General features: G+C 41.4%; 1 protein-coding gene across 1 annotated transcript in view; it reads left to right on the plus strand.

The window, feature by feature from the left end:
• Nucleotides 1-27,616, plus strand: part of SH3RF3 (SH3 domain containing ring finger 3) — a 537,384-nt gene that overhangs the window by 470,897 nt on the left and 38,871 nt on the right. Inside the window, exons 7-8 of the mRNA XM_040336482.1 lie at nt 2,552-2,787; nt 16,886-17,226. Coding sequence (XP_040192416.1) covers nt 2,552-2,787; nt 16,886-17,226 — 577 coding nt within the window. The remainder of the gene's footprint in view (nt 1-2,551; nt 2,788-16,885; nt 17,227-27,616) is intronic.

Below are 27,616 nucleotides of genomic sequence, written 5' to 3' on the forward strand. Positions count from 1 at the left end.
CTGATATTTGGGACACAGTGATGCTGCAATTTGGGGCACAGTGAGGCTGCAATTTGGGACACAGTGAGGCTGCAATGGGAGAACAGTGAGGCTGCAATATGGGGCACGGTGAGGCTGCAATGGGGGTACGGTGAGGCTGCAATGTGGGGCACAGTGAGGCTGCAATGTGGGGCACGGTGAGGCTGCAATGCTGGACCCACCAGCATTGGATATAATTATTTGTTGTTCCATTTATGGGCATTATGGGCTATATTAAATATATTGATTATTTGATATGGATGTGGGACCCATTCTGCCCTTTGTACCATTCTTATTTATCTTTTATTAGCCTGGCTATCAGCAGTTGTTGGTGTCTAGCATTGTTACTGGACCACTAGCAATTATAATCCCTGCTTTACAGCGCCTTGATATGTCTTCCTGTACTATAATCTGGCTGTTGGTTTTACTTTATATTATAGTTTGCTCTATACCCCACATCATACACCAATACCTAAATGCTCATGAAGAAGCGTTGATTGAGCGCGTAACATGTTGAGCCATCTTTTCCTTTTGTTAAACATCTTTCTACCATTTTGCTGTCACCAAACCAGACTCCTGGACTCTTTCTACCTTATGGAATGACGACACTGGATCTCCTAAGTTTCCCTGTAGTATATTTGGTTTTGTACAGCAGTGGTATTGTTGGATATATATACTTCTATCAAATGTGGTTTTTAGAGAGTTTGTGAATTTTTTATATGTCTAATTAATAAATATATTTTTGTATAAAACTTTTATATTACTGTGCCTAAAAAGTCCAAGTCCCATTTTTTCACTTGTATTCTAAATTCATAGGACGTGGCACTTTTTTATTCATTTTGTATCCACAGTACCACTCTGTGGTGTGATACAATTTATTCATTTTAACGCTGCAATGATGGGCACAGGTCATGTTGCATTGATGGGCACAGATGAGCCTGCATTGATGGGCACTGGTGAGGCTGTGCTAAGGGGAACCGATAAAGTTGTTGTTAATATTTATTTTTGTAACTTAATTCTGCATAAAACATTTAAGTGTAATTTCATGAAATAATTTATGATGGCTTGATTAGGGGTGGGGCAGGGTAAGGGTTGGGTGGGGCAACTGGTGGCGAGTAACCCTTGAGACCTGGCTAGTAGCTCAGGACTTGAAATTTTGAGCCCTGGTGTATATGGAGGTTTTCTATTTGTGTTCTTTTTAAGGTTGAACTATATGGTTAGTGTCTTTATGTGACTATACAACTTGAGCTCAAAAATCGGATTAATTTGATAGTAAATTATATCACTTTTATTGCTATCATATTTGCAAATACATTTAAAACTATTGATGTATGTAAATCAATAACTTTAGAGGTAGACGCAAAGGTCATCTTGCACAGAAACCAATTAGATTTGCTTTGAAGTCCAGTAGCTGAGTCAAACAAATAAAAGACACATTTCCGCATCAGTGTTTCCATATAAATTGAATGCAGACTGCTTTGGGTTAAATGTTTGTCAAACAAATACTAAAATCCTTTATTTTCATTAAATTACTAAAATAACAATTTCCTCCAGAAGGTTCCCTGTAGCTCTTATCTTTGGTGTAACGTACAATCAAAAATGAATGAAAATATAAACATGTAATAGGATTAAGGCTATGGAAAACAGCTTATACTGTATGGCAGGGGATATAATAATATGTTGCAAAATAAAGCTTGCATGAAGGAGAACTCAAAATGAATATGTTAACAGTATATCTTCTTGAGATGGTGCATAATTGAGGGCCTACAAGAACAAGATGGAAATATATTAAACTAACAGCTCCGCACAGCATAGGCCCTGTGTGTTATCATGGAACAGTGTTTAATGGAAGTCTTCATTTAAAACATTACGTCATAATTCTTCTGGATCATATTGTAAAAAGTAGAGTCCTTAACAAATCATAAAACCTCTCTTTATTACCACAGCTGGGTAATGTAATTGTTTATAATCAGGTATATCAGAGAAAAAATCTACTGGCTATGGATATATAGAATAGTAAATCTTGTAATACTTATACTCGTTTTATTTCATGTTTTTCAATAGTATCCCAACCAGCTCACACATGACCTATACATTTATTATGCAAAAAAGCTATCCAGTTGTGTGTCTGTAATAAGGAATTTGATGGTCAAATTGGGAATTTGTGATAATTTGCAAGTGACTGTATGTATAGCCAACCCATTTCCTTTTTTTACTGTATATGCAGCTTGACTGTATTACAGTAATCAATTAGGAAGGTGTTTAGCACAGTGGTGTATATCAGAAAGTGGACAGCGATAACTGCACTCAGATATTGAGCCCCTTGGTCAAAAAAATTGTATCTGATGACCGAACTTCCATTTCTGTCAACTTGATTGGCTAGCTGAGATGGTACTTCCACTTTTCTATACATTCTCAGTGCAGTCTTTACAGAGAAATAAGGTACCTAAGTAAAACTCCTGCTTTTTTGTGAGTTCATATTTTTGGCTATTTTATTTCTTAAAGCGCATATTTATTTGTCTTCCCGGTACAGGATGCCTGCTGGACTTCTCCAGGCAAGAAATTGCGCTATGGGAGTCCCGATAGCAAGCAGAAGTTCTCCACACTCTTCACATTCATCCTCTCCTGGACTAACAAACTGCACAAATGTTGTCAGGCCAATGCTCCCTATTACTGTACCTCATCAGTCTCCAACATCCTCTCATAATAGCTCCTCTAAGATGTCTGCCCAGCAATCTGCCAACCATTCACGAATCGCTATGCACATGGGTAAGTGCACTGTATTACTGGTCACAAAATATTGTTATATAATAAAAGCAAGGTAAAATCAAGGCTTTTTAAAGGCCAATAAATCATATCAACATAGAACTAACAGTGCATAATCACTATTAAATTACATAACATAAATAATACAGCAAACACGCAATGTGCAAAAAAAAAAAAACTTTATGAAGTAAGTTCAGGTGAATAAGTCCCATAAGTGACTTCTTATGAATTCAGACAGTTCATTCAGGTACCTCAGCAGTGTTTATGTAGGATTGTGTATCAGTACACCTCCGGAAAAGGAAAAGAAACCCCAAGGAATGGTGCGGGCATGAAGCCAAGACAGGATACCGTAAAGGAGTACAAAAATGATATAAAAAAGTATAAATTTGTATTGTGAAAAATAAGAAAGTAAATATTTAAAAACAATCATGGAAAAGCATGATTCAAAAAATAATACAGCTTCTCAATTGCCGCAATTCCCAGTGTTCTGATAGACATAAGTCATAAACAGATCGTGATTACAGCCTTGGGTTGTTGCTGTAATCACGATCTGTGTATGACTTATGTCTATCAGTACACTGTGAATTTAGGCAATTGAGTAGACAGGTACAACTTATGTAGTCCAGTTATTTCACTGGATTTACAACCACTGTTAAACACATAAGAGGATTTTTTTAAATATACTTTATAGTGTTACAACCTTTAATTAAATGTCATTTATATTTTATATCACTGATCCACACAAAAGAGGCAAAAGAGGCAATAATAATGCAGAAAAAAAGCTATGTTTATAATTTTGCAAGTATCTTGAAAAGCCACAATTGCAAACATCACCCCTTTTGTCGTGAAACCTATATAAATGATCTTTCAATGCCAAGAGACTTCATATAGTTAGTTAAATGGTATCACTCTGTGTGAAAATGAATACTCTTTTCTCTGGAAGGTCCCAAGGTTTGTTAGAAAACATTTATAATTACCAATTCTAGAAAAGTTCCAATCATATATTATTTTGAAAAATACCCTAAACTTTGCAAAACTCTTGTATCGCCAATAAACCTTCAAAGTTTCATTGTTTTGCTGAGAGAAACCATGCATAGGACAACTATAACCTAAATTCTCATTACAAAATAGTGACAAGATGAAAACCATTGTGGAAAAAGTTTCATAGCAAATACCACTTGGAGTTTGCCAAATTAAAACAGGTTATCCATCCAGATGAGGCTAAAAAGTAAACTTCTAGCCTTAGTCAAATGTGTAAGCTTAAATGACGTGTGTTGGAAGGCCAACAATGCTAATTTCCCTAGAAATGCCATCTCCATAATAATGCATATGGAGTTCCATATTGCAGTGTGGGTATACTTTTTCAGCAGGGACTGGGGAACATGAAAGGATTCAGGGTGAGTTAGATGGAGTAAAATACAGGGCTGTACAGGGCTTCGAGCGGACAAATTTTTCAATCTGAAAGAGACCTGAGACCTAGACAGAAATGGATCTTTCTTTAGGGTTAAAGACCATTAGGCCCCGTACACATGACCGAACATGTCTGCTGAAACTGCTCCGCGGACCAGTTTCAGCAGACATGTTCGGTCGTGTGTACGGCCGATCGGACAGGATTCCAACGTACATTTGCCCGCCAGACCGTTTTCGAGCGGACAAATGTTTCTAAACTTGCTTACAAACATGCCCGCTGGAATCCTGTCCGTCGGACATGTTTGGTCGTCTGTACAGACTTACCGTACATGACCGAGCGGCCGCCATCCCTCGCATGCGTCGAATGACTTCGACGCATGCGTGGAAGCATTGACCTTTCAGTGTCGCGCACGTCGCCGCGTCATCGTCGCGGCGATGGCGCGAACACGTCACCGCGCTGTCTGTCCGCGCGGATTGTCTCTCATTTCTGTATGATGGTGTGTACAGCCATCATACAGAAATCTCCGGGCGGGCATGTCCGCTGAAAACGGTACGGCAGACCGTTTTCAGCGGACATGTTTGCCCATGTGTACAAGGCCTAAGAGGTACACTTACGCTGGAGTGGTTTCAAAATTAAGAAATCTATTTCACCTGAGCAAGTATAGAAGACTTTAAAAGTTGCTTTTCACCAGCAATTCCCAATCAGAGCTAAGGCAGTATTGCCAAGAAGAGTGGTAAATATTGCCAGATCTTTATATGTAGAACTGGTAGGCATAACCCAAAGCTGTATTTTTTTTCCCTTTTTTTGTGTGATTGCAATAAAAATAATTCCAGGTTTATTTGCTAAGTATATTGTAAAAAACAAGTAAACATCCAAATTAAATCAATTTTAGTTCCAGGCTGTAACATTTAAACAAACGAAAAGTCCAAAATGTTGTATTTGTATTTTAAACATTAGGCAATTCTGTGTTTCATTTTCTCCTGTTACTATACTTATATAACTTGTTATGCAATTATTAGTTAGTTAATCATAAGTACAACCTCTGTCTTGTCACTAATTTGAAGTTTGTATGTACAGAGCATCACAGGTAAGAATCAGCAACAACATTCGCTAAAATCGTGATACTTTATATAAATGACGTAAAAGAGACTTTTTTTTAATTCAAACAGAGTTCCACTTTATAAATTAACTGAGAAGGCAGTCAGTCTTTCTCTCCTTCTAAGCTCTTCCTAGGTTTAAAATGGCTTGAGATGAAACCTTGTCAAACCAAGTATATAGGTTAGACACTGATATAGAGACCAGATTTTTTTTCAACATTTTCCAAGAGGAACTTGTACAGCTATGATTTTACTTGATCTGCAGCCAGGATTTTTCTTCAAAGAACCAACTACAGCATGCCAGCCTCTTGTATCGTGTAAATAATGCCAGAGGTTCAGTAATCATGTTGTTCACGTTCATCATTATCAAATGTCTCAGAATTGCATGGCCAGCTCCAGGTTTAGGAGTTATTTATAATAACACCATACCTGGAAGGAATTCAGTTTTGCTTTGTACAGTGGATGGAAATCTAGTTATTCTAATTTAAAAAATATCTAATGTATACAACAAATAAATAATGATATAAGTGAATGGTGAATACACCAGGATGATGTAAGGGGACCAATGAACAGCAAAAAAACATTGCAAATAGCATCTCAATGTTTGCACATATATTTTGATTTAAATGAACAAAGGGGTTGGCTTATCCCAAATTAAACACTAAGGCCTTGTACTCACGACCGGATCTGTGCGCTGGAAACTGTCTGCCCGACAGTTTCCGGCGTACAAGGCTGATTTGTGTTTGGTTCCGCTGGCGTGTACACACCAGCGGACCAAATTACCGTCGTACCGGAACGCGTGCACGTAAACTACGTACGACGTCACTATAAAGGGGAAGATCAAACTTAATGGCGCCGCCCTCTGTTCCTCTTTTGCTAGTTACGGGTTTGCTCGTGTTAGTGAAGGTTTGGTTAGAGCTGATTCGCGCTTCTCGGTCTCCAGGCTTTGACAGCGTGTATTCACGGGTTCAGTGCGTGTGCTTGCGGTAACGTAGTTGTCATTCGGCTATAGGCTAGCAGGTTGTTTCTGCTTTAGCAGTTGCATCCTGTGCGCTCGTATCTGTTTGTCACGCGTTTGTCGCAGGTAGTGCTGGATTTGCGAGTGCTTTCTGTTTCAGTGTGTTCTTGACTGACCAGCCGGCCGGTTTGAAGCCATGATGGAGCAGCAGCGTCAATTTTCGCGAGTTGGTGCTGTTTATGGGATGGCTGCTGGATATGTTCATTTGTCCAGTACTTTGGCCAGAAACAGGGGGCGGAGGCGTTTCTGGACCAAGAATTGGTTGCGCCAGCGTGACCAATTCTCACATATGCCTCTGCTTAGGGAACTCCAGGAGAATAATCCTAATGACTTTAGGAATTTTCTCCGCATGACGGACCCCGTATTCAACAGTCTGCTGGAACTTCTGTCCCCCTATATCACGAGGCAGGACACTGTGATGCGCCAAGCCATCACGGCCGAGCAGAGGCTTATTGCCACGTTGCGGTACCTGGCGACTGGGAGGAGCCTGCAGGACCTCAAGTTCTCAACAGGCATCTCTCCGCAGGCGCTTGGGGTCATCATACCGGACACGTGTGCTGCCATCATCAAAGTTATCCATGAGGAGTATATTAAGGTAAGTTTCCTGGCTGTAAGAATGTTGCTAACTAACTTTATTTTTCATTTCCCAGATATGCTGTGTGTTTAACTAACGTTCCCTTTTCTCCCTATGCATGTTGATATAAGCTTTACATGTTTTATTCTTGACCTACCTGCATATTTGTCCCTTACCCAATATTAACCTGTCCAGCATGCTATCCTAGGGACAAACCCACCTTGTCATTTTTAAAAACAGGACTTTTTGGTTTTTGTGTCCCCCCCCCCTTCAAACTTTTATTGTCCCCATCAGAGGGCTGTGGAGTCTCTTAATGAAGTGGCCCTATATATTTCATTTCCCAAATTCTCCATGCACATTTTTGTAATGCAATTTTAATACTGTGAACTGTCACAAGGATGCTTGTAGGATGTTTTTGTTACAAAGTAGTAAATCTATTTTTTTGTTTGTCCCCACAGCTACCCTCCACACCACAGGAATGGCAGTCTGTGGCTTCCCAATTTGCCCAGCGGTGGGATTTTCCAAACTGCGGTGGAGCAATAGATGGGAAACACGTCCGCATTGTGCCCCCACCCCACTCGGGGTCCTACTATTATAACTACAAGGGTTATCATAGTATTGTGTTGATGGCGGTGGTGTCGGCACAGTATGAGTTTCTATATGTGGACGTGGGGAAGAACGGCCGGATGTCTGATGGGGGAGTGTTCGCACGGACTGATTTCTATGATCGTCTCCAAGCTGGTGGTCTGGCATTGCCACCAGATGAAGAGAATGTGGAAGGACTTCCGTTTGTGTTCCTAGCGGACGAGGCTTTCGGGCTTGGTCCTCACCTCATGCGGCCTTTTCCCCAGAGGACCCTCACCTCAGAGAGGAGTGTGTTTAATTTTCGGTTGGCCAGGGCTCGGAGGGTAGTCGAGAATGCCTTTGGGATACTCACCAACCGGTTCCGCCTGTTCAGGACATCGATACATCTGGCGGAATATAAATTGGACACCGTTGTATTTGCCTGCTGCATTTTGCACAACTTTTTACGCAGGCACTCCCAGACGTACCTACCCGACATCGGTTCTGAGGCAAGACTACCCTCAGATCCCCTTCCCGGGCTGGACACTGGTCGCGCTGGCTTGGCCCCCCAATCAGCTCGTGAGGTACGCGACAAATATGTTGAGTACTTCATGGGTCGGGGGGCCATTGCTATGCCAGATCATATTTCTTTCTAATTCGGCCCCCAAAGAAAGGAATATTCTCTCAAATAATAAATAATTAGACCATTGGACTTTATACAGTTGTTTGTCATTAATGCTTTTTCTCTTTTTATCTGTCTTCCTGGTTCTCTAACTAACTTCTTCAATTTTAATGCATAATTGATTTCTCCACTTTTAGTAACTAACCACATTTTGCACAGTATTCACTCATCTACAAACAGGGTATTGAGTCTAGAAATAAGAAGCAACTCCATTTGTAAATTTTGAGGTCAAGTTTTTTAATTTTTGCTTGTTCATGACCCCAAAAATTATTTTATATTTTTTTCATTACTCCCTGCTTTTGTACTTAGGAGTCTACCAAAAATTTTTTTTTTTTTTTTTTATTTTCAGGTAATTCAACCAAAAATATAATGCAGATTATACATTTTTTAACAAGTTCACATTTTTGTTTATCAAATATAGTTAGATTTATTGTTTACATATATATATATATATATAGACTATTTTGGGTGTGGTGTTTACCGCCTTATTTTTTTCTTTTTTCGGCATATTTTTTATGCACAAAAACCATTATTTTTTTAACCATTTTTTTTTTTTGGGTGTGTTTTTCAATAAGAAAATTTTTTATTGATATTTTGGAGTCAAATCTCGACTTCACTAAATTCAGTGATTAGAGAGATTTATAATTCTATATATATATATTTTAATTTTTTTGGCGTTGTTTATTCTTTATGGTCTAAACTTTATAGTATCCCAAAATGTTCAACATGGTCAAAAAGTAACAAAATCCAATTATAAAAATATAAAAACTCACAACAGCAGTCAGTCATGGTGTGCTTTCACACTGGAACACGCCAAAATTTAAAGATACACACATTCAGTGCAAACTCGCCAAATGTCATTGGTTCAACAGACAAATGGCCACATGTGCTATCTGACATCATGGGTGATCAATGTCTGTGTTCTGTGGGAGCAAACCCTTCCTCTCAACTACTTGAGGATGGAGGAGGGGGTTGGACCCACAAAGCACAGACACTAGATATTCTGTGATGGCAGATAGCACATGTTGGCACACTGTGTGTGTATCTTCAAATTTTGGCGTATTCATTATTAAAACAGTAAAAATGTTTGTGGGGGCGGGGGATGGGCGGGGGGTGTTTCAGTCTTTGACACGGCCCATCATGTCAATAATATTTTTAAAATTAGATTCGATGACCATCATTCTTTGCCGCATATTGTCCATTTCCGTGCAGCATTCCAAAAGGACATTTGTTAAATTCTCTTCCATGACAACCATCCTTTCACGCATATTGTGCATTTCAGTGCTGCACTCCATGACCTGCTGAATAATTATAGCAGCACTTGCATGTGAAAATATTGGCACACCATCCTCCTCCCCTAAAAAAAAAAAAAAAATTTTCATTTACAACATTATTTTTCGATGAGGCCTATCTACATATGTTTTTTTTAATCAAGCTAGGGTGACACTGACCTGATGGGCTTCTCCTTTCCACCTCTTCGACATCTTCTATCACTCCTCCTTCTTCCACCACCTCCCCATCATCTTCTATCACTCCTCCTTCTTCCACCACTTCCCCATCATCTTGGACTCCTCCTTCATCCATCAATCCACCTTCTTTCAATTCGCCAAATTGTTCTTCCGCCACTTGCCCTTCATCTGCTATAAATTCTAAGTCCAAAATTACTTCTTCCTCCTCTCTTCCTTCCTCCTTTCTTCCTTCCTCCTCTCCTTCCACATCCTCTTCTCCTTCCACATCCTCTTCTCCTTCCACATCCTCTTCTCCTTCCACATCCTCTTCTCCTTCCACATCCTCCTCCTCCTCCACATGTTGAGATGGAAGATTTTGGCCTTGTCTGGCCCTCTCTGCCTCCTCCAAATGCTGGCGACTTCTTTCCCCTTAAATAACCAAAAAAAAATGTACACTCATCAGCACACAGATATTGGAGAGCATAAATCGCACACATTGCTTAGAAGATGCTTTCATTTAGTTACTTTTATCTTTCACCAAACCTACATTTTGCAAATACTTCTATATGGCAAGCTCTGATCCTGCCCCTTTTTAGCAAAGTGACACACATGGATGTCCCCCCTAAACAGTATTTCTGGGAGACCCTACCAAAACCCTTTTTTGGTTTGGGGAGACACAGGTGCTCTGCATTGCAGATGTGAAAACATCTGCTTTATTACCACTGTTTTTAGAATGAATCCTGTTTGCCTTTCCCATTCTCATAATTTTATTTTCTAGAACTAGCTTTTACACAATGTTTACAAACAAAGTTTTTGGCCAGTGAGCCATGTCCAGGTGTGTTGTTCCTGGAATAACCGAGCCTTTCTGAGAAACTATGTGATGTTACGTGGTTTACTAATAACACTATTTGTAAATATGTAGGTATTTATGTCATAAAAAATAAATGACAACATGTCTTTAAAATTACAAGCAGGCCAAGGAGGCAGATGGTGAAATATACATGGCAACACATTATTGCAGACAATCACCCACCCCCCCCCCCCAACCCCAATATATATTTACTTACTTTTACGCAGAATTTTAAGTATTTTCTTCATCTGATGTGGCTCCCTCAATTTTAAGTCTGACCATCGTTTCCTCAGCTGTTCCTTGGACCTGGTGATCCCAAACATCCTATGCATTCTCCTCGCCACCTTGTCCATAATATGTGCCTTTCGGCGGTTAGGGGTCTTGTATGGCCCTAATTCACCATCATAGTCCTTCTTTCGCATGATGTAAACTAACTCCACCATTTCCTGGAACCGCATATTAGTGGCTTTGTATCTTCTTTGCCTTGATCGGGACGTCCCTGCCTCTGTCCCTTCACTTGTGGCATGAGAGCATCGTGCCCGCTCGTGTGACATCGCCATCTTTCCTTTCCCACAGAGATTATGGGCGTGGAAAAGATGAATTCTTACGCCATGGGCGGAGAAGAGGGCGGCGTTTAATACATACGCGGAGTGTAGAGAATGCAAACAACGTGTTTACGTAGGTTACGCGGAGAATTATCGAGCGCATCCAGAACATACACAGTTAACGCCATATTTCCTAAACTCATTGATTAGGGGCCTCGCAAAGCTGACGAGGGCGGGGTTTAATAAATACGCGGAGTGTTTAAAAGGTGCACGCCGTGATTACGCATCTTACGCGGTAATTAGGCGAGCGTGAGAAACGAGGAGCGAGAGACAGGAAGGTAAGGAAATTATAAATGTGATCAGCAGAGGCCTTGAAAATGTAGACACATGGGATGGGGGTTTGGGCTGTTGGTTGCACCCTTTTTAAGCTATTCTGTCTATGGGGTACCACAATGTTATTTTGGTATCCAAATGCTTTTGGACAACTCACAAAATAGAGATGTGAACAATGCTGTACCTCATTGACAAATTTTTGAATGGTGTATTCAGATCAGGCAAAGTATTGTTCAAGTGTTGGTTGTACAGAGGTCATTAGGAAGTGTCTTTTATGTCATCCATTGTCAGGGGCATGAGATTTACACATGAAAGAGTGCCTAGATGAATACTGTCATTTGTAAGCATTGTTTATTTTTCTATATTAAAAATATTTACTGCAATGTTAACAATGGCTCTGCATCTAGCAAATCAATGTTTGGTACAACCAATGCGGCCGAGCTGCCAATCATTGTTTAAACAAGAGAGACTGTGTTTGTAATTAGATATAGGTAATAAATTTGAAGACACATATTATATCAAGGTCAACGCTGATCCTTTTGAATATTTTTTTTTCTGTGGTTTATGTTTTTGGAATCTAGACTCAAAAAGAAATATAATTTTTCTAACAATTCAATGGACCAACTACAAACCAAGGAAGCTATAGAGGCCTTACTCCAAAAATATCAGGAGACGCCCATCCTGTGGAATTCCAAGCACTCTTTATATTGTAATAAAGATGTACGAGCGGCAGCACTAGAAGAGCTAGCAAACTATATGCAAACTTGGGTGCCAGGATGCACTGCCAACATGGTGAAGGATAAACTTGCCAACCTCAGAAGCACATACAGGAGAGCATACAAAGCTAATAAAAGCAAAAAATCTGGAGCAGCAGCAAGACAAGCAAAGGAACCCAAACTGTGGTATTATAAACAGATGGCTTTTTTGCGGGACGAAATGGAAGGCAGGAAAACGATGTCGAGTCTTTCTTCCAACCTTTCCTCCATGCTACCTTCCAGCGGACCTTCCCCAGATGACCACAGCCCTGCAGAGTCGGAGGAAGAGGGCCTGGCTGACAGAGATGCAGATCTGCCACCCTTCGATGAGGAGGTATAGTATTTTCCTCTATATTTCTGGCGTAAATAATTCTTGGTGGATTAATGATTTGATATTGTAAAAGAAAAGCCAAGCTGGGAAAAAGCCAAAAAAAAGGTGTACAGACAAATAGGTGTCAGAGATGACAACTGCAGGGGTCAGAAGTAGAGTGTATTCAAGTAATAATGAACAGAAAATACTAAACGAAAAACATGAAAATGAGTGTGGTTTTATTTTGCGAAATTGTAAAAAATGTCCTTTTTTTTGCACACAGGAAGAAGAGATCAGCCAGGAGGTGGCAGATCCTCAGGTGTCTGTCAGCCAGGAGGAGGCCGGGGTCAGTGGCAGCCAGGAGGAGGCCGGGGTCAGTGGCAGCCAGGAGGAGGCTGGGCCCAGTGGCCTGCAGCAGGTCCCCCCGGCCAGGAGAACCACCACCAGCCAGTCTTCTCCCCCCCAGGTGAGGCCATCAAGCCGAAGGAGGCAGTTGAGGCCTGTGGAGGAGGCAAGCCTCCGCATGATACAGGAGGCAAGCGCCATCATGAGGGCCCCCCTCAACCCCACAGAGGCCTTCAGTGCCTCATTGGCCCACGATTTAAATGAAGGGGAGGAGGACCAGAGAAGACTGGCAAAGGCCCTGATGAACCAGGTCCTTTGGTGGATGCAGAGGGGCCTGCTGACCCCAGAGACTGGGCTATGTGACCCGGCCCGGCTTGCGGAACACCATCCTCCTGCTGCCACATCGACCCCACCTGCAAGACCCTGTGTTAGATCCGCTGGAAGGCTGCCTGGAGGGAAGGCTGGAAAGAGGAGGAAACGTTGATTTTCTGCCTTCCATTTCCTTCCACATAAAGGACATATTGTTTGTACTACCACAGTTTGGGTTCCTTTGTTTGTGTGCTGCTGCTTCATATTTTTGTGTTTGGCTCCTGAGGCTTGGAAGTTTATCCTTCACCATGTTGGAAATGCAAGTTTGCATATAGTTTGCTATCTATTCTAGTGCTGCCGTTCTGTTTTTTTTTTGTGATGACATTTGCCTGAATAAAAGGCTTTTTGCTTTCAGTTGAAAACATGTCTATTGTTTGTTATACTGTGGGGATTATTAGGCAGCAAACCTTTAATAAATATACAATGGGTAATTTACAAAGGACACACTCCTTGGGGGGGGGGGGGGGGACATTTGGTGTGCCAACATGGTTTAATATTCTCAAATGAAACACAAAAAATAAAAAATAAAAAAAAATAAAAAAACATGTTAAAAAAATTTTTTTGAAATGGTGACATAACTAGAAACAACAAAAAAAAAAAAAAAGATGCACATTCCTTTACAAAAATGACTACTATAAATTATGGAGGACCACAAACCAAAACACACGTCTGGCATAGAAAACATTATTAAAGGATTACATCACAAGCAAGAAATGTGACATTTCAGTATGGGACAACTCTATTGAAATTGCATCAGTAAGAGAACGGGGTTATTCTAGCAAGAGAAGAATTAATAAAACGAGGCAAGAAAATGTGGTTTAGTGCGCCTTTTTAAGACATTGTTCTCTTGCTAGAATAAAAGGTTTCTAATGACGAATGTGCCATATCCCAAACAAACGCGAGTTTTACCTGAACGAGCGCTCCCGTCTCCTCATTTGGACTGAGCATGCGCGGGGTTTTTGTACGCTGCTTTTGTGTACAGACGACCGAACATGTCTGACGGACACGATTCCAGCAGACTGTTTTAAAGCAAGACCAGGAAACAGTTGTTCGTTGGAAAACGGTCTGGCCGACGATTGTTTGCTGGAATCCTGTACGTTACTGCCTACACACGAACGAACATGTCCGCTGAAACTGGTCCGCGGACCAGTTTCAGCAGACATGTTTGGTCGTGAGTACGGGGCCGTAAAATAAAGCTTTTATATTACATGGTTGCTGTTTAACTCTAAATTTACCAACTTCATATCAAATATTCTATGTATGGCTAGCTCAAGAAATTTGGTCTAAAGTCATATTTTGTATACAGTAATTTTGTACTGTTAGGCCTCGTACAGACGGACGGACTGTCCGCTGAAAACGGTCCGCCGGAGATTTCTGTCTGATGGTTGTACACACCATCAGACAGAAATCCGCGCGTACACGATACGTGGTGACGTGGCCGCGCTGTCATCGATGACGCGGCAACGTGCGTGGCCCTGGAAGTTCAATGCTTCTACGCATGTGTCGAATCACTTCGACGCATGCGAGGGATGGCGGGCGCTCGGACATGTACGGTGAGTCTGTACAGACGACCGAACATGTCCGACGGACAGGCTTCCAGCGGACATGTTTCTTAGCATGCTAAGAAACATTTGTCCGCCGGAAAACGGTCGGCTGGACAAATGTCCGCTGGAAACCTGTCCGGTCGGCCGTACACACCGAACATGTCTGCTGAAACTGGTCCGCGGACCAGTTTCAGCAGACATGTTCGGTCGTGTGTACGGGGACTGAAATGGTTATCATTCTGTATTAGAAACAAACGATTAACAATTAGACCAATATTATACATTTTGTTTGGTCTCTTAAACAGAGGTATTTTAGATGCACCCTTAAGCCCTGTACACATGATCGGTTTTCCTGATGAAAACAAACTGTTTTCATCGGACAAACCGATCGTGTGTGGGCCCCATCGGTTTGTTTTCCATCGGTGAAAAAAATATGTTTTAAATTTTTCCTATGGATGAAAAACGATAGAAAAAAAAACATGTGGAAGTCCATCGATCAAAAATCCACGCATTCTCAGAATCAAGTCGACGCATGCTCGGAAGCATTGAATTTCATTTTTTCAGCACGTCATAGTGTTTTACGTCACCGCGTTTTGGCACGGTCGGATTTTTGAATGATGGTGTGTAGGCAAGACTGATGAAAGTCAGCTTCATCGGATATCTGATGAAAAAATCCATCGGACTAGATTCCATCAGATATCCGATTGAGTGTACGAGGCATAAAAGATGCCTTTTGCTGCCTGGTGGTCTCACATTCAATACAGCATACATTTGCCTCTGTGATGAATGCAGGCTGTATTACTAACACCATGCATGATATAAAAGAACATACATGCATTGACTGTACGTTCTGGCAAGCCTCATCGTGTTGTCATCTGTGTATGTGCATTAAAGCCTTTTCCAGACTATTACGCAGAAGTAAGTGAAAAAAAGGAAAGCTTGGACCATCCAATATATGGAAAATACAAACATGTAGGACAGAAAAAAACTCTGGTGTGGGAGTTTGCTCATGACCCTAGTTGTTATGAGGGGGTGTTGGGGTTGGGCAGACATTAGGGGCATTGAAGTGTCTGGCAATTAGTCCAGTGCATTGGAGCACTTAAAAAGATAGTGCCCATGTTGGTCTCTAATGAAGTACACATGGCACTCATTAACAAGGTGCATGCGGAGCTTAGGAATCAATATTAATGCTGCAGTAAGAGGCAAGCATTAAATAGCCAGCTGGAGCTAGAGTGAAACAGTGAGATAGCACAGAACACTGGGGTGGAAGTGCTGCCAGAAAATGTGGTGCAAAAAAACAGCATTTGTCATGGGTTGCAAATTGGGACATTCTGTGAAAATATGTCAAGCATGTCGGCTAGTTTGGATCACTGCTACAGACACTGTTCAATAGTAGGGGCTGACTCTATTAGCAAGTTGCCAGACAATGTTTGAGATAAGGAACTAATATTTGATATACAGACTTTGTTGAGTTGGTCTGTAGTAAATTTGTCAACATCACCTATTGTGTCCATGCCATTTCTCCACAGAAGGCTGCGATTCATAACACACATGTGGGCTACAGAGGTGAAGTCAGTTATGCCGCGTACACACGGTCGTTTTTTGTGATGAAATAAAACGTCATTTAAAATGATCGTGTGTGGGCTTCACATCATTTTTTGTCTTCAGAAAAACGACAAAATTTTTTTTTTAACCTGCTTCAATTTTTTATGTGGTTTTTGAAAATGTCGTTTTTTGTGTTGTAAAAAATGATCGTATGTGGGCTAAAACAACGTTTTAAACAACGTTTTAAACCCGTGCATGCTCAGAAGCAAGTTATGAGACGGGAGCTTGAATGGAACAGAGTGCCGTCGTACGTGTTGTACGTAACCGCGCTTTGCTAGAGCATTTTCAGAAAACGATGGTGTGTGGGCAACGTCGTTTTTTATGATGAAGTTAGAAAAACTTCGTTTTTTTTTTTTTCATGATGAAAAACATAGTTTTATTTCATCACAAAAAACGACCATGTGTACGCGGCATGAGAGTAAGGCCAAAGTAAACCGCTTATGACCAGACCACACCAAAGATTGGGATTTTGTGGGGAGGTTCTGTGTAGAGATTCTTTGTGAAAGAGCCCTATGAGTCAGACCACAGAACAACTTGTTTGAAGACTTTTGCATTATGTACTTTACATACATATAGATACAATTTAGTAAACACAATCCTATGTGTAATACTGCTTTGGCTTATGTGTTGTCTTACTCTATTACCTTCTAGCTCACTCATCAGCACAACCCCAAGAACGTCCCACAGCTACTGTATCACCTTTAAGGACTCAAAATTCTCCATCACGACTCCCAGCTAGCCCAAACAGGCTACAATCCAATGTCTCTCCACAACATATGCATCAACAGCAGCAGATATCTGTACAGACTTCCCCTGCAATCCACTGTGCCAGAGCAATCATTCCTCTAACATCAGCTGCAGCTGCCATCACACCCCCAAATGTTACTGCCGCCAACATTAATGGTGATGCTCTCAATGGACAAGTCAACTGCCTGCCTACTGGAAGCCCATCCAATACAGGCTGCAAAGCAGAAGAACGAAAGACTGAAAAAGTAAGTTTGTTTCTGATAGTTGGATATTATAATATGTTGTACAAGTATTAAATATTGTACATTGTACATAAGAAGATCCAGTCTGAAACTTTGCAAGCCTCCATCTTTAAGTTTTTGGCAAAGCTAAGGCATAGTGCTGAAAGTATCAGGTTAAGCAAATGTTTTATATTTGGTAGACTTAAAGGGTTTGTATAGTTTTTTTCTTTTTCTTAATAGCTTCCTTTACCTTAATGCAGTGCTGTTTTCATGTCCTCATTTTTCGTTTTTGCTCTCAAGTTGCTGTAATTCTTCTCTGATCTCCACACTTTCTGGTTGTCTGTTTCCTGATAACCACAGTGCTGGGAGCTTTCTCTCTGTGGTCAATAACTTCAAGGAGGTGTGATTACTGTGTGTCTAAAACCCCTCAGCACCAATCAGTTTCATTTTCCAAACCATCACTGCCCTGTATTGGCTCTGTGGCTCTGTACAGCAGAGAGGCAGGAAACAACATGCAAAAACAAAACTAGAAACTACAGGTACATTATATGATTGATTTTTATCTATTTTTAATCGTTTTTAAAAGGAATTCGTTAACTATTATGTCTCTATACCCTGTAAACAGTCATTTCAGCATAATTATTTTTTTTTATTTACAACTTCTTTAAGCCCTGTACACACAATCGGTTTGTCCGATGAAAACAGACCGCTGGACTGTTTTCATCGGACAAACCGATCGTGTGTGGGCCCCATCGGTTTGTTTTCCATCGGTGAAAAAAAATAGAACATGTTTTAAATTTTTCCTATGGATAAAAAAACGATAGAAAAAAACGATCATCTGTGTGGAAGTCCATCGGTCAAAAATCCACGCATGCTCAGAATCAAGTCGACGCATGCTCGGAAGCATTGAACTTAATTTTTCTCAGCACGTCATAGTGTTTTACGTCACCGTGTTTTGGCACGGTCGGATTTTTGACTGATGGTGTGTAGGCAAGACTGATGAAAGTCAGCTTCATCGGATATCCGACGAAAAAATGCATCGGATCATATTCCATCAGATATCCGATCGTGTGTACAAGGCTTTATGGGAAAATCTCTTCTACCAGACACCAATGATGATTTGTTCACAAGCGCCTATCAGATAATAACGTTTTGAAAAATGTTCACTGTTTCTTCTACGTCTATAAAGTTCCAAAGGAATGTGAAAGAGCCATCAAAATTAAACCGGAACAACCACCCATAAACAAGAGTGGAAGACTTTGACACTGTCTACCACCCATAATCAGTTTTTTTATATATCTACCCTGTCAATTTGACAACAATTCACACTTTTAAACTGGCCATACATGGATCGAAATTTGGATGGTTCAGCAGATACCCAAAAAATTTCGATCAATGTATGTGCAGGCTGGTTGTACGCAAGTTTATCAATCAATCAACTTGTGTACAACCAGGCTGTCTGTTTTTTGCCAAACCATCAGTGCCACCGGCTTTAGCCGGCAAAACTGATCATTGCTGTCTTAAAGCGGGAAAGCCTCCCCACTGTCAGAGTACAATAGCTCAAGAGAAAGGATTCCCACATCCAAATCAAATGTGTGGCTGGGGGAATTGGCAATTTTTTTTAATGAAAAGAAAAAAAAATCATGTATGGCCGGCTTTATTCATGTGACTAAAACAGTTAACACGTCTCACAGATGTCATGGCACCATGGTGATTAAATTATGTAATCAGAACAGGATGGTTTTACAAACTGCCCTTCTATTGTGTTCTTGGACAATCAGCATCTGTTTTAACACATTTAATGTTGACTGTATTCAGATGACTAAACTACCCCTGCATACCTCCCAACAGTTCCGGATTGGGCAGAACATTCCCGCATTTATACTTCTGTCCTGCAATCCCGCTGTACAAGGGCTTTGTCCCACATCACTGCATCAGTTCATTATATTGTAACTTTCAGCGCAAGTGTTAACATCAAGCACACCCAGGAATTGGGCAGAAAACCTGCTGGGTGTACTCTGTGCAGCTGTCAGAATCAAGCCGTGATGTCGGGTATGGCAGGACTGCTATTCATACCTGGCCCTTTTGTCAAGAAATCAGCGTACAGGGAAACAGACCATGGCACTGCTTACCGTTTTTTTTTTCCCATAGCTATGTGGTAGCCCTGCACTCACAGTATGGCTTCTCCAGTGAGTTAACACATTAAAAATAACATCTCTCCCCCACTATAGCAGCCTTCCTGCTCTGCACTGAGAGCCGAGACAAGAATGTTTGAGGGGAGGAGAGGGGTGAGCTGCACCATAATTCTTATCTCCTTCTTGCTGGGTGAGGGGAGTTTGGGAGCCGAACCTGAGAAGAGTGGCACTGAAAAATGAAACCGTGACAAAGCCAGCTACAGAAAGGTACTTTTCCATAGGTAACCATGTGGAAGATGGTGGAGCTTTGGGTAAAGGGAGGGCATGTGTTTGTATGTGTGTATTTTGTATGTGTTTGTTTTGTGTGTGCTTTGTATGTATGCGCTTTGTATGTGCAGGGTGTGTATGTGCGGGGTTTGTATGTGCTTTGTTTGTATGTGCTTTGTTTGTTTGTGCATGGTTTGTATGCGTGTGATTTGTGTGTGTGTGTGTAGAGGTTATAGCTGAGAAGAGGTGCAATAGTAAGATGTAAATAGATGAATGGACTCTGTACCTAGCGCACTCTTGAACTCTGTACCCTGTGCATAACTTACTCCAGAACCCACCTTTTTGTACGTAACGCACTCCAGAACCCTTCACTCTGTATGTAACTCACTCCAGAACCCTACACTATGTGCCTAGCACTCTCCTGCACTCTGTACATAATGCACTACAAAACGCTGCACCCTGTGCATAACATACTCCAGAGCCCTGCACTTTGTGCATAGCACACTCCAGAACCCATCTTCCTGTACTTAAGGCACTACAGAACCCCACACTCTGTATCTAGCAAACACTGTACCCATTAGGCCCCTCCCACTGTTAAGAGTTTGGTCATGCACACTTTTGCCGGGATGCAGGTAGCGCGCTGCCAGTCGCTTTCTCTTGTAAGTGTCCCTCATTCTGAAGTTCAAAAGTTGGGAGGTATGCCCCTGTAGTTATGAATGTTGGGGTATGTTCTTAACAGTCGTTGGAATGGAGGAAGGTGATTGTATGAGCCGCAAAAAAAATTAAACATTACAGAACAAGTCCTTATTAGTCTTTTAAAGAGACACTGTCACTACCCAAACATAACAGGCACATGTCATGCTGTAAAAACAATAAGGGAGCTTTTTTCCTTGTATAATTAAGTGCCCAACATTTCTAAACACTTTGCTTCCCTTTGTCATGTAACTTCTGAAACTTCTGGGTGTGTCAGAGGCATCTTCACCTTATCCATCCTCAGCTGCCCCCCTTGCTACATGTCACTGGAGTTCTCTGCTGTTACAGTTAGTTATAAAAAGGTAGCAACAGTACGTTTTAATTTACTATTTTGTGGCGTGGAATATGTATGCTATGTTTTAGGTAGTGCCGGTGTCTCTTTAAACTGCAAGATTCACAGCAGAGTTATAAAAAAAATAAAACATTTTACTTGTCAACATTGAGATCACTTGACATTATTGATTATAACTCTTAATTAGGCAGAGAGGATGCATGTGGTTCCTTGGTATCCATCTGTGCATGATGTTCTTGGATTCCTAATTCATACCTTTCTGCCTTTGCTGACCTTCAGTTACAAGCTCTCAGTTTTTAGATAATGTGTATAATATACATTATTGTCTAAAGGCAGGAAACATTATAAAGATTTAAAGTGGGTTATAGCCCACCTGGCATTTTGTTTGCCATAAAGTTTCTGCAAGAGCCAGCTGGTTTATAGTGTTTAATGTTCATTTTGTACATCTTTGTTTTTACAATTAGATGAGTTTTGCTGCAGTGCAGTAATTTACCAACTTTTCTGATTCATCTTAAATGATGCCTTCATGAATTAATTTTTTTTGTATGATATCCATATGCTAATTTCATGGTCCTATACAAATTACACCTGTATATTTTGAAGGCTTTTAATTTTGTACATTCAAAATTACTTAATCAACATCATCACTTTTTTAAGGGTCTTGGCTAGGAACCATATGACAAGACTTAATTAAATTGCCTTTTAGGTTGAAAAAGACATATGGCCGTACACTTTTCAATTTGGGACAAATTAAAAAAAAGCACAAGGACACCTGTCATGAAAAAAGAACAAAGGCTGCTATTGCTCTCCTTTCCTATTGGAATTGCTAGTTACTTGGCCATCATGCTGACCCTCTATCTGTAATACTTTCAGCACTTACTAGAATAAGGTCTTTTGCACTCTGCACACCTGCGTGTGGGTCAATAACGTAGACTGTACTGAAGCTAGAGGGTCAGCCTAAGCCTTTGGATAAGTAGCCTTTAGAAGATAAGCAATACAATGACATTGTCATGGCATGTCTACCTTATTAATGACAAGCAGGGCCGGGTTTACATCTCAGGAGCCTATAAGCAGAGAGTTCTGAAGCCTCAAAAAAGACAGTATAAATTACTGCAAAGGTATAGAAAATGCAACATTTCAGTAGAAAACACACTAAAGTGACTTTTAGGGCAAACAAATGCAATAAACTACCCAAATTTTGGTAAATAATAAAAGACGAGTTGGCACCAAGTAAATAGATACCCAACATGTCAAACTTAAAATTTGTGTTGTGGTGAAATGGCGACATACTTCAGTACCCTATATGTATATGTAGTACCCTATGCTTCTGCATATATTCTCTTTTTTAACTGTGGTGGTGAAATCACCTCCTACAGTTCTGGAGTCACAGATTTACGTATCGTAAAAGTAAACCCTTTTGCTGTTAAAATAAATAAATCAGTGCTGCAGCTGAATAGCATACCTGCAAAGCAAACAGTGGTAACAATAAAACACAGTATCAATAAAACATTAACTTAACCTCCCTGGCGGTATGATTATTTCAGATTTTAGGTGCTTAAAGCGGTACCATTATTTTGCATGGAAATTTGGCGTTTTACAATGTAGGCCTGTAATTCTTAGGAATAACTCACCTAAATCTGTCCAACAAGAGTATAGTAGACATCCCGGGTATGATAAAGTTTGAAAAACAAAATCATAAATTATAATATAATAAATAACTATAAATAATTATTACAAATAATAATATAATTATAATAAAAATTATTTAATAATGTAATCAAATCAAAAACACTGAAATGTGCTTAGTTGCAGAATTGTCGCTGTCATTACTTTTATTTTTTGATGACAAATTTGATGATGAATTTCACCACAAATCGCTATCTCTCAATTCTGCAAGTGATTCTAATTTATTCTCGCTGTTTTCTAGCTGGTCTAAAACCACTTTTGACATAAAGGGACACTTTTTGGTTGCTATGGACAATCTCCAGTTTCCAGGCAGAAAGAACAGTTTTTATTATATAAAAGTACATGCAGGACACTGGGCAGATCACTAGGGACAAAGGAGGAATATGGAAAGCTCAATTCCTCAAAATGCAGCCGCTGCACCACTCCTCCTATCCAGGTATGGGGGGGCGCTGCACAGGCACTTATTTTTTTCCGGTCGTGGGGGTCAGCCAGACAGCATTGGAGCTCCATCCTTCCTCTTCACAGTCATGGGGACTGTTGATTAGAATAGGCGGCTGGGCAGGTGTGGACCGGCACGGGCTGAAGGAGCAGCCCCAGCTGCCTTAGGGGTGGGCCCCACATTGACATGCTGCATGCATGTCTTGTGGAGATGACACCTGGAGCCGTGTGCCGTCAACCGGACACTGCCACCACCTAGAGGCCTTTGCTGTCCCGCGCCTGTTGCCACTGCGGGACCAGACGCTGCATGATGAGGCTACGCAGGGTACCAGCGGGGGTAGGGTGAGCTGCCGGCGCTGTAATCGGTGTTTGATCACAGGTAAATAAGGCAGCCACACGGCTTCTGTAAGTGCGAGGCCTTAGGCGGCTGCCTTATTTTGCCTAATTAGAGAGCCGCCTCTGCCTGTGTGCATATGTTCCCTAGGACTTTGCTGTGCTGTATCCTATGCTAATACTCCACTTGTGTGTGGTAGCGACTGAAACCTCAGATGCAGAGACCAGGTTGGTCAGGACAGGAGGGACAATAATACCTGTGTGTAACGCTGTCAGAAATCATGAATCAGACCGAGATAGAAGTACAGTTAAATCACACTTGTTTATTAATAATAATAATAATAATAATAATAATAAGATAAACAGAGTAAGTGTAGTCAAAACATAGCCAAAGTTCAGGAACCGGATTGGATAGTCAGCCCAGCCAAATGTCAGAGAGCCAGAGATATACGTAGTAGAACAGCAAGCAGGATCAAGAGCCAGAAGGGATGTCAGCCAAGCAAAGCCTTCAACAGGAATGCAGGAGAAAGTCTCTGTGATGTTGACCAAGGTGAAGGCAGAGATCATCTGAACTGTAAGGCTTAAGTAGGCAGGACTGACGAGCAGGATTATCAACAGGTGAGTCACTGTGGAGAGATAGGAGCTGGCAATTAGCCGACAGCTGAGTGGCCAGCTCAAAGAAGGAAGGGCTGAGCCCAGCCCTGACAAACGCCTATGTCTTTGTTTTCTGCAGACACATCTTCTTTTGGGGTGCTCATGCAATTTGTTGGACCTCAAGCAGGCTATCTCCCCCGTCTAAGTCCGATATCTATAATCCATTGGGGGAATCCCCAGCAATTAGATCGCACAGTGCCACATGCGTCAATTTCTAGGGTGACACCAAGTCCCAAACAATCTTGCCGCTGCTCCCTATGTAGTCATGGCAGTTGGGGGGCTCCATGCTTCTATTTTTTTCTCATAAACCAGGAAACTATATATATATATATAGCCTGTCGCCCTGTCACAGAGCTTATACATCTTGACCCCATATCTGGCACGCTTGCTGGGGAGAAACTGAACACAAGGCAGCCAGATATCTTAATCAGGGACTCATCAATGCAGACATCTTGATCGGGGATAAACAAGGCTGCAAAATGTTGGTTAAAGTGGTTTACGAGCGGTCAAATTTTGTAGAGCCGATCATATTCAGGGTCACCCTGAGGACGACAGTGTTCATTGTCGTTAAAGTGCATGAACCACAAGATTTGCTTGTATCAAGTCCTTGCCATGGCAGCAGAGAACATGGGCATATGGTGAATTGGGTCAGTGGACTAATAAGACCGCAAATCACTCTTTTTAGTAATGCGGGAACCGTTATAGGTTTCCAGCTAAATTCACTGGCAAGGGTCAAATTTGGATTTGTGGTAAAAATTGACCAGCTTATAAATTGCTTTGGTTCACAATAGATCTGTACAGATCTTCAATGAAAAACATAAAAGTCATGGGGAGTAAAATCTGCTGTTTTCACCTGAATTTCGGGTTGGCCAGTGAATGGGAGAAGTACTGGTACTGCAGAAGTGGTGGGCTGCCAAACAGGATTTGCAAGTGCATCACGAAGGGCACTATGTGCTCTATGGGCCTGTATTCAAATTCTCATTGGCTGCGGGGCACTGTGTGTGCTAGCCACCGCACCAGCTTAAATTGCACTTATGGGACTCGCTACATCACCAAGTGATACTGCAGTGCTGGTTTGTCTACGGCCAGGGTGAACTAGGCCGTTGTTTTTTTGCCAGTTCACCAGAAGGTTGAGTGGCACTAGTACTGACTTTCTACTGCATAGGAAAACCATGCGGTTGTTGCATCTCAGCAACAGAAGAATGGGGTAGGGCATGCCTGACCTTACCAGGGACCACTACTCTGTCGTCAGAGCTATCTGTCAGGGTGCCGCTGCTCTCTACAGGTTCATATATTGAGTCTGAATCAGTTTGTGATTCTGACAGTGAGGCTTCCCCTGCGCTCTCATCTGTCATGTTCAGTATCCTGTAGGCCTCTTCACTAGTGTACCTTTTTGATCACTAAATTAAGAGGTACAACTAGTGAGACTTGCAGGTAAAAAAGCACCTGGTTGTTAGTGCTAGCATTTATACTGCACTTGGGTGTGCTGGGCAGAGGGGCTAAATGCAGGTGCTGGCAGTTGTCCACTAACGGATGCTAACTCTAACTGATGTCCCTCGTGACACTGATACAGTGATCAGAAAATAGATCTGTACACTATACTAGTGACACTGTAACAGGGAGTGAAAGGGTTAACTGGGGGGCGATCAAGGGGTTAAACCATTATTAGGGAAAATTTGACCGGGACCTTGACGCTATACAAGACTGATGCTGGCTCTAACTAGCTAACTAGTGTCACCCATGACACTAATACAGTGATCAGAAAAAATATCTGTACACTATACTAGTGACCACTGTGACATGGAGTAAAAGGGCTAACTGGGGGGGAGCGATCGAGGGGTTTAACCTGTATTAGGGAATATATGGGGGTACCCTAAACTTACCTGAGCCTACCACTAACTACCACTAAATGCCCTAATGCTGTTTAGTGTCACATGTGACACCAACACAGTGATCAGGGAGAAATCAGAAAACTGTACTTGGTGACACTGTGACAGGGCATGAAAGGGTTAACTGGGGGGCAATCAGGGGGGATCATGGAATTAAAAGTGTGCCTGCATGTCCTGGTGTTAGTGTAGTGTTTGGTGTACTCACTATAGATGTCTTCTCCTCACTTGCTCAAACTGAAAAGGGCTCTACGAGGGGAAATTACATCACTTCTTCTGCCTGTGTTTACATTACTCAGGCAGAGGAGGCTTTTCATTCGCCATAACCGATCAGCAGGTCCAGGCCAGAAATCATTGGTCTGGGCCTGGGGATCAATTCGTTTTGTAGCGAATCCGATCACCCCCTAACCACGGGTGAGAGTAACATACGGGTATGCCAGTTCATGCAGCCGAGCCACCATGCCGCAGTATATCTGCGGAAGGGGGTCGGCAAGTAGTTAAAGTGATATTAAAGGCTTTATTTTGAGCACTCACCTGCTCTGTGCAGTGTTTTTTGCACAGAGCAGCCAGATCCTCCTTTTCTCATGTCTCCTACTGGCGGACTGGCCCCTCCCTCTTGCCCAGTGCCCCAGAGCAAACAGCTTGCCATAGGGGCACCCAAGCAGGCTTGATCCCGAGCCATGGCATAGAATGCATGAAGGTTAAAATCAATGAGCCTTTAGAACCACTCTGACCTCTTGGTGCTGGCCGCATGCAAACTCACTGCCACTCACTGCAGTCACATGATCATATACCCCGCCATGCCTCCCGGCATCCTAAACCCCTTAAAGGGCTCAGAGGCGCCGACTCCAAGGGGTTAAGTCTGTATGTATACATCTGGCCCAGTGTAAAGCCTCTGAATATTCAGAATAATGTACAGGTAGCTTAATATTTTTTAAGAAATGTTTCCACAAAACTGGAAGTAATTGGCACCACAGAGCATATACCTTATATAAAATTAAAAAACGTATCCTTCCCTGGGCTTCTGAATTTGCCATCTGTCATCAATGAATGTGATGCACAGGTCTTTTTTTGGTCTGCATAGAGTCTCCACTCTGCATTTTACTGGTCATATTTTTTTAGTAAGAGATAAAAGTAAAAGCAGGCAGTAGTGCTAAAAATAACAATTTTAAATTTATACTGAAATATGCGGTCAGCAGCACAGTGCAAACCTCAGCAGATATTTACACAGAGATCAGAAAATATATCGCTTCCTTTTGGAGGAAATAAAAATATGCCTACACAAAGCATCGGAATGTATAATACAATTTTAGATGTTATATTCAAATATTTCTGGACCTTAAAGGCATTTTAAATGGTAATCTAGAATATTCAGATGTTTATATTCTGTTTGTGACTGGATTTTTGTTTATGTTTTGTTGTGCAGGGAAATTGTTGAACTAACAGCTATTAACATACATTTATTGTAGTAGTAGTAGTAGCTATATAAAGTGCAGTATTGAGTGTTTTACAACCATTTTCTAACAGTATAATCCAGACAAGGCCAACATTTTTTTTAACTACTTAACCCCCGGACCATATTGCTGGTCAAAGACCAGAGCACTTTTTGCGATTCGGGACTGCGACGCTTTAACTGACAATTGCGCGGTCGTGCGACGTGGCTCCCAAACAAAATTGGCGTCCTTTTTTTCCCACAAATAGAGCTTTCTTTTGGTGGTATTTGATCACCTCTCACCTTTTCGTAAAAAAAATCGCAATAAGCGTTTATTGATTGGTTTGCGCAAAAGTTATAGCGTTTACAAAATAGGGGTTATTGTTATTTTTTCTTATTAATATATTTTTTTTACTAGTAATGGCGGTGATCAGCGATTTATTTTCGTTACTGCGACATTATGGCGGACACTTCGGACACTTTTGACAAATTTTTGGGACCATTGGCATTTTTATAGCGATCAGTGCTATAAAAATGC

The sequence above is a fragment of the Rana temporaria genome, chromosome 2 (genome assembly GCF_905171775.1).
Source record: "Rana temporaria chromosome 2, aRanTem1.1, whole genome shotgun sequence".
NCBI lineage: Eukaryota > Metazoa > Chordata > Amphibia > Anura > Ranidae > Rana > Rana temporaria.